The sequence below is a fragment of the Saccoglossus kowalevskii genome, chromosome 19 (genome assembly GCF_978046115.1).
Source record: "Saccoglossus kowalevskii chromosome 19, keSacKowa6.1, whole genome shotgun sequence".
Lineage (NCBI taxonomy): Eukaryota > Metazoa > Hemichordata > Enteropneusta > Harrimaniidae > Saccoglossus > Saccoglossus kowalevskii.
Genome location: NC_140659.1, coordinates 13,327,549 through 13,340,918, shown reverse-complemented (window position 1 = coordinate 13,340,918; position 13,370 = coordinate 13,327,549). Strand labels below are relative to the sequence as shown.

Sequence of the window (13,370 nt, the reverse complement as noted above, 5' to 3'; positions counted from 1 at the left end):
AGGTGATGCATCTAGGTATTCAGGTGATGCATCTAGGTATTCAGGTGATGCATATCTTAGTATTCAGGTGATGCAACTAGGTATTCAGGTGATGCATCTAGGTATTTAGGTGATGCATCTAGGTATTTAGGTGATGCATCTAGGCATTCTGGTTATGCATCTAGGTATTCAAGTAATGCATCTAGGTATTCAAGTAATGCATCTAGGTATTCAAGTAATGCATATCTTGGTATTCAGGTGATGCATCTAGGCATTCAGGTGATGCATCTAGGTATTTAGGTGATGCATCTAGGTATTCAGGTGATGTATCTAGGTATTTAGGTGATGCATCTAGCTATCTGGTTATGCATCTAGATATTCAGGTGATGCATCTAGGTATTCAAGTAATGCATATCTTAGTATTCGGGTGATGCAACTAGGTATTCAGGTGATGCATCTAAGTATTCAGGTGATGCATCTAGGTATTTAGGTGATGCATTTAGGTATTTAGGTGATGCATATAGGTATTCTGGTTATGCATCTAGGTATTCAAGTAATGCATCTAGGTATTCAAGTAATGCATATCTTGGTATTCAGGTGATGCATCTAGGCATTCAGGTGAAGCAGGTGATGCATCTAGGCATTCAGGTGATGCATCTAGGTATTCAGGTGATGTGTCTAGGCATTCAGGTAATGCATCTAGGTATTTAAGTGATGCGTATCTAGCTATTCAGGTGATGTATCTAGGTATTCAGGTGATGCATCTAGGCATTTAGGTGATGCATCTAGGCATTTAAGTGATGTATCTAGCTATTCAGGTGATGTATCTAGCTATTCAGGTGATGCATCTAGGTATTTAGGTGATGCATCTAGGCATTTAAGTGATGTATCTAGCTATTCAGGTGATGCATCTAGGTATTTACGTTATTATCTAGGTATTCGGGTAATGCATCTAGGTATTTAGGTGATGCATCTAGGTATTTAGGTGATGCATCTAGGTATTTAAGTGATGTATCTAGCTATTCAGGTGATGCATCTAGGCATTTAGGTGATGCATCTAGGCATTCAGGTGATGCATCTAGGTATTTAGGTGATGCATCTACATGTAGGTATTTAGGTGATGCATCTAGGCATTTAGGTGATGCATCTAGGCATTTAGGTGATGCATCTAGGCATTTAGGTGATGCATCAAGGCATTTAGGTGATGCATCTAGGCATTTAGGTGATGCATCTAGGTATTTAGGTGATGCATCTAGGTATTTAAGTGATGTATCTAGCTATTCAGGTGATGCATCTAGGCATTTAGGTGATGCATCTAGGCATTCAGGTGATGCATCTAGGTATTTAGGTGATGCATCTACATGTAGGTATTTAGGTGATGCATCTAGGCATTTAGGTGATGCATCTAGGCATTTAGGTGATGCATCAAGGCATTTAGGTGATGCATCTAGGCATTTAGGTGATGCATCTAGGCATTTAGGTGATGCATCTAGGCATTTAGGTGATGCATCTAGGCATTTAGGTGATGCATCTAGGCATTCAGGTGATGCATCTAGGCATTCAGGTGATGCATCTAGGTATTTAGGTGATGCATCTAGGCATTCAGGTGATGCATCTAGGCATTCAGGTAATGCATCTAGGCATAGAGGTGGGGCATCTACATTTGTAGGCTTTCAGGTAATGCATCTAGGCATTCAGGTGATGTCCATCTAGGTATTCAGGTGATGCATCTAGGCATTCAGGTGGGCATCTAGGCATAGAGGTGATGCATCTAGGTATTTAGGTGATGCATCTAGGCATTCAGGTGATGTGCATCTAGGCATTCAGGTAATGCATCTAGGCATTCAGGTGATGTCCATCTAGGTATTCAGTTGGGCATCTAGGCATTCAGGTGGGACATCTAGGCATAGAGGTGGGGCATCTAGGCATAGAGGTGGGGCATCTAGGCATTCAGGTAATGCATCTAGGCATTCAGGTGATGTGCATCTAGGCATTCAGGTGGGACATCTAGGCATTTAGGTTGGAATCTGGGCATTCAAGTGATGCATCTACGCATTCAGGTGATGTATCTAGGCATTCAGGTAATGCAACCAGGCATTCACGTGATGTATCTAGGCATTCACATGATACATCTAGACATTCAGGTAATGCAACTAGACATTCAGTTGATGCATCTAGGCATTACGGTGATGCATCTAGGCATTCAGGTAATGCAACCAGGCATTCAGGTGATGCAACTAGACATTTAGGTGATGCATCTAAGTTGTCAGATGGGGCATCTAAATATTCAGGTGGGGAATCTAAACATTCATGTGATGCATCTAGGCATTAAGATAGGGAATCTAAACATTCAAGTGATGCATCTAGGCATTAAGATAGGGAATCTAAACATTCAAGTGATGCATCTAAGCAAAGATAGGGAATCTAAATATTCAAGTGATGCATCTAAGCATTAAGATAGGGAGTCTAAACATTCAAGTGATGCATCTAGACATTCACGTGATATATCTAGGCATTCAGGTAATGAAACTAGGCATTCAGGTGATGCATCTAAGCATTCAGGTGGGCATCAAAGTATTCAGGGTGAGGAGTTACCGGTACTGGTAAAGCAATTACCTCCATAAGTTTTGAGCCCTGAAATATTTTTTTTTGCTAGGCTTGTTCCACAGCAGAATAAACAGGATAGAACAAGACGCCAGTCACGTAAGCATGCCAATAAAATGTAAATAGCTTGACAATACAAAAAAGCCTATATTATAAAATAATATGCAACTGTTTTTCAATCATTACAATACCAAATGACAAAGAGAGGTGAAAGAGGGTGAACCGTTTCAGACTGCATGTATGTGAGCAGGGGGTTGCTTGAAACCTTGGAAACTTTTGCAGAAAATTTTTAAATTACAAAAATTTCCTCATGCTTTCATTTTTTTCAGAAATAATATAATATAATTATAATAATATATTCCTATGTAAAATTAAAATTCTAAACCCTTAATTAATCTGAATTGAAGCTTTAATGGTTTATCTTTGTTAACAAAAGAACCACAATGATGGTATTCAGTTTAATATCAGGATGTATGGATGATGATGGTTATTACCGGTAACACATGTTGAACACAAAGAAAAAGAATCACTGAATGAAGGAAAGCAAGCATGAAATAAACAAAACGTGTAGAAATGGCAATATCATTAGAAATACATAAAACATATACATATTTTTTTATTATTTATTTTAATATATTTTGTCATTCGTTTCTAAATTATTGGGATTTTGTGGTTTATATTCTGCAAAAAAACATGAACTCAAACTAATTTTTAAAATGTCAAACTCACTTGTATGCCTATTTTCCAAAATGGCAGCCAAAATCAAGTTTAACACTATAGAAAAATTCTGACTGCTTGGGTTTTGACTGAACAGTTGCCTTTCAAATCTCGCCGGCGTTGACTTGTCGCAGCGTCGACTCTGGGTAAATCTATATCACAGTAGGGAACATTTTATGTACTGGTAGTAGAAATAAAAAAACCGATTCTATAAATCATTTGTAATACCTAGTCTATGCTTTTTTTCAAATTATTTGAATATACTTGAAAGTATAGAATTTGAAAATAAATGTTGTAGCCGACTGTAGAACGCTGGAGTCAATAAATCAATGCATTTTCTTACACAATTTCAAAAAAATACATATTAATGTCCAAAATGTTCCACTCACAACATGGTACACATGTAGAAAAATGATGCCATTCAAAAAATAGGTATATTTCTACTTACATACTTTGATAATACTGCAAACAGCTTTAATTTTAAGAGAAAACAATTTCTGTGAATTTTGCGAATCAGGGAGTCACAGTAAATAAATCTACTAGGCAGAATTATAGTGAACATTTTACTTGAGTACTAAGGAGTCACAGTCAACAACTGGGATTTCTAGGAAGTAACATAGAACATTTTACTGGCGTCGTAAAAAGTCACAGAGAACATTTATCATTTGGTAGTTTACTTAGGACAGGAATCACAGTAAACAGTTTTACTGGGGTACACAGAACTGAGGTATCGGTACTTAAAAGAACTGTCAATTATTTTTATCATGACAACTATTAAATCACAGAAATTCCTGCCTGTGAAAATTCATATAGAACATTAGATAGACAATAAAAATCACATGGCAGATGGTTTCCCCTGGTGACTTCACCTTTTATTGACCTTTCATCACCTAGATATTGAAATTATAGTGCTTCACCTTTGAACACTAAGCCTATTTATTTTCACCACAACATTTGAAGTAAATGAATCTATATATGAACTTTTGATTCCTAAATTTTTGAGCCAATTACAAAACAGAATTGAATAATAAAAACTGACAAAAACATTTTTCATCGAACTAAATATCAATATTCCATACAGCAGTAAAGTAGAAAATAACAGGTAGTTGGTGAAAACTACCAAAAAAAATTACAAACTAGTACAAACTAGAAAATCATTAGAATGAGATGTTTGAAGGTTACTTTGAAAATCTGTATTAAAACCTTATTATTGTTTATAACCTACACAGCTGCAAGAGTGCGAAATAAGATAAAAACCCTTCCAGCCTATCAGTGTTTTGTTTTTTTTGCATGTTATGGAAACCAAAACATTTATTTGTTTATCCCTAGCAGTAATTTATATACAATTTGTCCTGATGTCACAGTACAAAATCTAAAAATATTGTTAAATATTTGTCACACTAAAATCACTGCACTATGAATGAAATATTATATTTTTGATGAAATCCATAAACTTTGCATGACTTTACACGCATTTAATAATGTGTTTAATTCAAGTTTAAGTATGAGCGCTATATGAAAATGATTAAAGTTCAAGTTATCAAGATTAATTGGTCTCTAATAGCTAATCAAAGAAAGCTTAGAAAGAGCTCCTGTGTGCTGAGAGAGTATTGGAGACACATTAAAATTAATTTAAAATTTAAGATTTGCATTTCAAACGAGAAGCTTAGCAACTAATATTTGTCTCCTATTTGCAATGCATACAATGTAACATTAACAAATTGTGATTCACATTGTCAAAATTTATAATACATATACAGAAAATACATTTGATTTTTCATCCATGGTTTTTAGTCAAATTTATTCCAGAGCACCTCTGCGATGAATTCAATTTAAATCTGATTTGTTAAGATATCAGGAATAGGCTTATAATAGATAAACAATCTGCATGTTTATCAACATTAAACTAATCACGTTTGTGGACTACATTTGTACCTCTGTGAACCAAATTAATCATTATACAAATTAAGCAATTATTATGCGTAGATTTGGGGCTGTATATTGTTTCTAGGCGCACATGTACAAAGTTTCATTACAATGTGATGATCAATCCTAACTAAATTAGTGGAAAGCAGAGAAGTAAATTATTATGCAAGTTAGGTAATTATTATAAAAACTAATTAGATCATCACATTATGTTAAAGTATATATGTAGTTGAAAATTGGCTAATTTTGCAAATAAGGTAATTAATATGCACTGATTTTAACCCAAAACTAATCAGGTCTGTGCATTGTCCTAGAACATCTACATGTATGTACCAGTATTCATTGAAATGGGATAATTAGTACTTGCGATATCAGTCTAAAAGCTGAAAATTAACTAATTATGCAAATTACTTGATTATTAGACACAAATTTTTACTCAAAATTAATCAGGTCTCTGCATTGTTCTAGAAAATCTATGTACCAAGTTTCATTGAAAATAATGAAGTGATAGTACTTGAAATATCAAAAGTTGAAAGTTGATTAATTATGCAAATTAGGTAATTCATATTTCACATATCTGTCTATGCATTGTCCTATGTATCTATGTAAGTTCTATTGAAATGTGATGATTAGTGTACCTGAGATATCAGTGGAAAAGCCAAAAATTGATTAAGCATTATGCAAATTAGGTTAATCATATGAATGGATTTTTACCCAAAACTAATTAAATTTGTGCATTAGTCCAGGGCATATATGTACAAAGTTTCATCAAAATCCAATGAGTGTGCTTCACACACGGGAGTCAAAAATCAATCTTTTCTGAAAAACTATCGTTTAGATTTATTATGGTTTAATAAAAATTATTATTATAACAATGGAGTTTCTAGTAATAATATCACTGGTATATTACTTTTACTTTTTATTTTGAACTTTCATTCACTACACCATCAGCTAAAAACCATTACAGAGTATTATATTATAGCGTTATCAATACCAGCAAATTGTATGACATCATTGCTACAGATTATTCGCGATAATGTATTGCATTATTGAGCATCAAGGCCCTGTACCATGCATAGGAATAGAAGGTTGAGTTCGAAAAAAAAATAAGACGGGCATTTAATAATAAGGGAAATTATGGGGTGAAAACGATTAAAAACAAAACTGAAAATGAATAACTCTGAGCTATATGACAAATAATTATTTGTTTTTAGTTTACATGAAAAATGTCATTCCCGCCATAAAGACAAACACAAATCGTCGTCTGGCCAATCCCAACTTCGCAAGAAACACTCGGTACTGACGTGACGCGTAAATAAATGTAGCTCACCAAAGGCAACCACGATAGCCCGTTTTATCGATGTCGATGAATCCCAGTTAAATGTGCTCGAAAATACAAGAAATGAAAACAATACTTCACAGCAGACTAAATGGGGAGTATGCGTTTTTTCCCTACAATGGCTTGAACCTCAGACAACTAATAATAATAATAGTTGTTTGAGCTTCAACACAAGGGGCATGTGCTGCCAATTTTGAAGACCTTCCTGTCGTTGAGCTTCCTGCCGTCGCTGTCTTGTTTACGAGCTTCAATCCATCAACACATCGCTGGTCCTCTTGATTATCGCAAAATTAACATCATGTAAGATAGGAAGTTATTTTTTGTATACGTGTTTTGACAGCTGCAAACTGTATTGTGCTTGTGTGTATGAATGGGAAACGCTGCATGAACGCGTTGACGTTATATACAGTATACAGATTACAAGGCCCATATAATGTAGACGCGATTCTCTTGAATGTCGTTTCTTCCAAATTATCTTAGTTTTAATGTGTGAAAATTCACTGGCATTGCCAATGCAACAAAATAATAACAATAGTGGCTCATAATGAACTCAAGCACACTTTGCACTCAATAATGTCGTGCAAAGTGTGCTTTCGTTCATTATGAGTTACCGGGAGTATATTATTGTTTAAATAAATAAATAAATAAATATTCTTATTTTTATTATTATATTGGAAACAAGACATTCATCAAACATAACCAAAGCATACTTTAGCAAATAATACGATAAATATTCATACATTAACCTTTTCACCACCAGTTCCTTTTTTTCATCATAAATTCAAAAAACAGTCATGGTTATAGTCTGCACTTTCCTTCAAATGATTGGAGCAAAGATAAAAACTGAAAATTGACTCAAATTTTGTCTGTTGGCTCCAAAATTAGGATTCATTACTAAAAAATATTGAAGAATATAAGAAGAAAAAAAGTGGAAAAATTTGGGCGAGAAAGTCTGGTGGTGAAAAGGGTAATAGTAATTATCCAAATCAGAGAGCTGTAATCATTACAGCTCCGTGTCCAAATTAACCAGAAGTTTCAGCAAGGATCATGTCAACGAAATGCTAATAAAAATCAACCAAGGTTAAAAAAACATGAAATACTAATGCAAACAAAGTCAATTGGGAGCGATAACAACTTATGTCTTAGATACCACGCTAACTGCCAGGCACGCATGACCTGTTATGAATACAAACGGATCAAACAAAGTTAGGAAAACTGTGTCACCACTGAAATACAGGACAAGGCGAGTAACGACGTCTACTAGTGCAACGAATCTATTTTGCTATTAGATGAAGCGAATTTTATTGAGCCATAAAATGTATTATAATTAGGCACTGAAGCCTAGTTGTCACGAAATGCACGTAGGCAACTCGCGGTTGTTGGGATCGTAAAAATACAGTGATGTGACAATATACAGTACACCAATACAATTAAATACATGAACAAATTCAAAACAAGTATTAAAACAAGTGAACATACCTCTGCCGCAATAAGCTCGTTCACTCTCGGGTCATCTGCTGAAAGTCTTGGTATTTCTTCCGACGAAAAGTTGTATTTATTTAAGTCCTGGGGACCGAATGGTAATGACTGGCCTTCATAACCTCGAAACAACGGTGAGGAAGTACCTTCTGCTATGAAGGCTGCCATGTTGTTTTGCTACGATGATGAAGTTGGCCTCCGATTCGGGTACAGATTCATTCTAGATTCGAAGTAGCAATATATTATAAGATAATAGTTTTTTTTTTAAATAGTTCTGTGTCTGCTTTCTGTCAAATGTTTTTTAAAAAAATTCATGTTTTTCATAAAGGAAAAAATATAAGTACATGTATTTAAATGTAGATACATTTTGTTGTTTTTTAAGGACAAGTATAATGCTTTTAAAATAATGGTAAATTTTTTTTAGAAAGCTGAATTATACGTTGTATTTGGGATTAGACATATTAAAAAAGACATCACAATAGCGTGATTTGTATTGTTTGTTGAAAGGTACAAGTAAATATTCTCAGTGACTCGAACCCGAAACGAATCTGAATCCGAATCTGTGCCGTCGTTGTTTTGCTAAATGAGAGAATCGAAAGCTAGTTTAGCGCCCTCTCTACAAGGCTGCAGAAATGTAGTGCGTTTGGCATCGGTGATGTAGCTGGCGTTGTTCACACAGCACTACATTTTATATGGCGAGTATACTGTACCATGGAATCATAACTTTTGTAAGGTAAGAACATTTTACAATGTACAAATCAATCATCCACAAAAGATGCTAGAAAGGTTTGTTAAATTAAGATTTCAGGGAGTGTTCTGCATTATAGACACAGTTGCTTAGCTGTAACATAAAGATATTATAATAATAACTTTATTACACTCCCGAACCGTCAGCGGATTCAGTATGATAAATAACGAGTATTACAAGACTAGGACAATTCTAAATACAATACAATACAGTAATAGAAAATACAATAATACAAAAATAAGAGTTAAAAAATAAATGTTAAAAATAATTACTAAAATTGAATACAATTAAAACAAAAACTGATCTAAATAAAGTACTAGTAATTTAGTCCTACTAGCCCCATCCCATAGGTGAAGTGATTAATTATTTTGGCTTAAATATTCTGCTTTTTAAAAATTTTGATAGAGGTATACTGTTATTTTCACTGTTGATTTTAGAGAAGATGTATGTGTTATTATTTGTATTTTTAATGTCTTCATTGCACTCTTGGAATAATACCTCTCTCTCTTTATTGAAGTGTGTGCATTTCAAAATAAATATGACTTTTATCAAACATCAAGTCATTCCGGGGAGGGGGGGAGGGGTTATAGCCAAGTAGATAACTTATGAAATTTACTATATCCGTTATGCGCTAATCAATATGAACCCCGACCCACCATTCACCCGCCACCACCAGCACAACCACCACCACCACGGGATATGTAGGGACAAGGAAAATCTAGAGTTGCTCATTGGTAGTCCGTTCTATAGATTATCAATATTAATATTGCTTGTTCTCATTCACATTGGAAATCAGGAAATCAGGAAATTACATTTAAGGTGGGATTACTAGTACGGTGGGTTGTATGAACTTAATTGGTGAAAAGTTGCCAAGATATACATAACTCTTCATCCTGATTTTTTTTTTATTTTGTGGGTTTATTTTCGCATGTTTGGAGGCTTAAAATTTATAAAGCTATTCAGAAGTTGCGTGCCTTTACTCTGTGATTAATATTTGTGTATTTACCTCACAGTTGTATGACAAATATTTTACTTACATATTCAAGTAAAAGTATTCCTACTGCCATCATTTTTCCTGGTTTCCTGCTGTAATTGTGTTCATGCATATTAAGGAAGCTGAAAACTTCAATATCTGAATGGAAAGTATGAGTGGGGTATGTGGGATAAACTATACAACTAATTTCAGAGTAGAGAAGCTTTCAGGTTATTGGCATTTAATGATAATAATAATAATATCTTTACTACATCTTTTAAAATACCGGTACATAATTTTCTATCAGTATAAAATAAAATAAAAAAACAATAAAATAATTTATTAATCATTTGTGGATAAGATTACTTATCATGTTTTTCATTTCTAACTAAGAATGCATTGTTTATAAATTCTCCTACAGATTTGATAATATTTTTATCTGTGCTTTGCAATAAATGAATGATTTTTTGGAGATTGTTTTTTTATTTCAATGGGACACCTTACTGTCCAAAAATATTTTCGGAGTAATAAATATTTGGGGCATTCCATGAATTGGACTACCATGACCTGAGTAATCATTCAATGAAGCTATTAAATTTTCTAATATGCATATGCACCGGTTGTTTTGATACATACAATAACAATCACTGCACATGCGTATTAGTTGTTCTAATTTTTTCTCATTTAATGAATACTGCTGTGTGTCCTGCAAAATATGCAATATTTGTAGATTATAATAAATCATAGTGTGATTTGACTATAGTATGGATTATGACACAACAATAATAAAAAGTTTTTATCCACAGAGCATCTTTTCTTCTCACTACACTACAAGTTCAAATTCATTCCACCAAACACTTCATTTGTTTCATCAAGCAATCACAAGTTTACCAGGAAATCTGAACATCTGTAACATTTTTTTTAAATTGGTCTGTAACTTTTAGAGGTATTAGGATGTTTCTGATTGGTCAATAACCTTTAGATATTCTAGGATTTCTGATTGGTCAGTAACCTATATAGGTACTAGCATGTTTCTGATTGATCAGTAATCTTTAGACATACTAGGATGTTTCTGATTGGTCAATAACCTTTAGACCTTTAGAGGTACTAGGATGTTTCTGATTGGTCAATAATATTTAGATATTCTAGGATTACTGATTCGTCAGTAACCTATATAGGTACTAGCATGTTTCTGATTGATCAGTAATCTTTAGACATACTAGGATGTTTCTGATTGGTCAATAACCTTTAGACCTTTAGAGGTACTAGGATGTTTCTGATTGGTCAATAATATTTAGATATTCTAGGATTACTGATTCGTCAGTAACCTATATAGGTACTAGCATGTTTCTAATTGGTCAGTAATCTTTAGACCTTTAGAGGTACTAGGATGTTTCTGATTGGTCAATAACATTTAGATATTCTAGGATTTCTGATTGGTCAGTAACCTATATAGGTACTAGCATGTTTCTGATTGGTCAGTAAAATTTAGAGGTACTAGAATGTTTCTGATTGGTCAGTAACCTTTAGACCTTTAGAGGTACTAGGATGTTTCTGATTGGTCAATAACATTTAGATATTCTAGGATTACTGATTCGTCAGTAACCTATATAGGTACTAGCATGTTTCTGATTGGTCAGTAATCTTTAGAGGTACTAGGATGTTTCTGATTGGTCAGTAACCTTTAGATATACTAGAATTTCTGATTGGTCAGTAACCTATATAGGTACTAGGATGTTTCTGATTGGTCAGTAACCTTTAGACCTTTAGAGGTACTAGGATGTTTCTGATTGGTCAATAACATTTAGATATTCTAGGATTTCTGATTGGTCAGTAACCTATATAGGTACTAGCATGTTTCTGATTGGTCAGTAAAATTTAGAGGTACTAGGATGTTTCTGATTGGTCAGTAACCTTTAAATAGACTGGGATTTCTAATTGGTCAGTAATCTACACACGAGGTAATAGCATGTTTCTGATTGGTCAGTAACCTTTAGAGGTTCTAAAATGTTTCTGATTAGTAGGTAACCTTTATATTTTGTGATCAGTGATGTCACATGCACAATTTCTATTGTTGTTTTCCAGATATTAGAAACCCTTAGGCAAAAAAAAGTGTATGTTTCTTGTGTGTATGCCTGTCCCTAAACTTTTGTTGGCCATATTTGAACAAAACTTCATGCTTTGAATGTAAATTTATAGAGAGACAAAACTAGTAAACAACTAATTTATGACACTCACAGTTGCAAACAGTCCTAAATTTTATGCAAGAAAAAAAAAATGAATCTCTGTTATAACAAACGAAAAAAATATCTTGAAATATTAAAAAAATCCCTACTGTATTTTTTTTGGCCTAAAATGTCATGGAAATACATTATCCATATGTATGATTTCAAAGGACAGTTACTTCTTCATGATGATTGATGAGAATATTTTTATTGCAAAGAGTTTGGTATATGCCATATATGATACACTTTATCAATATGCAAATTAAAAGGCGCAAATTTCAAACACTTTTACAGTCACAAAAATTGTTTAAAGTGCCAATGCCCCTCATTACTGCCTTGGTCATGACATCCTGTTCATTTTGTTTTGAAAATTAATAATGCAATGGACTATGCGTAAAATTATTGTTCATCAAGAAATGCTCAATACTTTAACAAAGGAATAAGTTGACATTGATCTTAATGCCCAGTGATCCCATTGACATCGGTGTCCTTGTGTTGGGACAGCGCTTCCTGTGACGACGCAATGCCAGTGATCCATCAGTCAGGTGATAGAGCCCTCTACAGTTTATATAATTCTAACCTTGGTTATTTTGTTTTTACGAACAGCGCCCTCAATTATTAGATACTAGTATTACGGTAAGTCATTCAAAACTGGAATTTTCATTATTTAAATTGATGTTCAATGTCATCTAACAACATATTCAACAAAATTTTAGTCGCTGTTGAACATATGGTTTGATAAATGGACTTTGTTTTTTTAGTTTAATAGTAAACAACCACTGACTAGCACATTTGGTCAACATGGTATAATTTTACCAAGATCTCAACCAATTTGTACTATATAGTCTTATTACCCAAATTCTTAACTAATCAGCTAGGTGAAGACTGATTACCAATTTGATAGATGAAATCTTATTTACAAATAACCAAGCCAATCACCTGGATATACATGTAGTTTGATCCACCAAGATATATACCAAACAATCAGCTGGGTGCAGTCTGATTCACCAAGATACTAAACAATCAGCTGGGTGCAGTCTGATTCACTAAGATACCAAACAATCAGCTGGGTGCAGTCTGATTCACCAAGATACCAAACAATCAGCTGGGTGCAGTCTGATTCACCAAGATACCAAACAATCAGTTGGGTGCAGTCTGATTCACCAAGATACCAAACAATCAGCTGGGTGCAGTCTGATTCACTAAGATACCAAACAATCAGCTGGGTGCAGTCTGATTCACCAAGATACCAAACAATCAGTTGGGTGCAGTCTGATTCACTAAGATACCAAACAATCAGCTGGGTGCAGTCTGATTCACTAAGATACCAAACAATCAGCTGGGTGCAGTCTGATTCACCAAGATACCAAACAATCAGCT

At 34.0% G+C, this 13,370-nt stretch overlaps 1 protein-coding gene across 1 annotated transcript in view; it reads right to left on the bottom strand.

Annotated features, from left to right (window-relative positions):
* The window catches only part of LOC102801569 (hypoxia-inducible factor 1-alpha inhibitor-like), a 32,183-nt gene extending 23,959 nt beyond the window's left edge, over positions 1 to 8,224 (bottom strand). Inside the window, exon 1 of the mRNA XM_085493508.1 lies at positions 8,045 to 8,224. Within this exon, the coding sequence (XP_085349634.1) occupies positions 8,045 to 8,212 (168 nt within the window). The 5' untranslated portion in view covers positions 8,213 to 8,224. The remainder of the gene's footprint in view (positions 1 to 8,044) is intronic.
* Between the last annotated feature and the right edge of the window lie 5,146 nt (positions 8,225 to 13,370).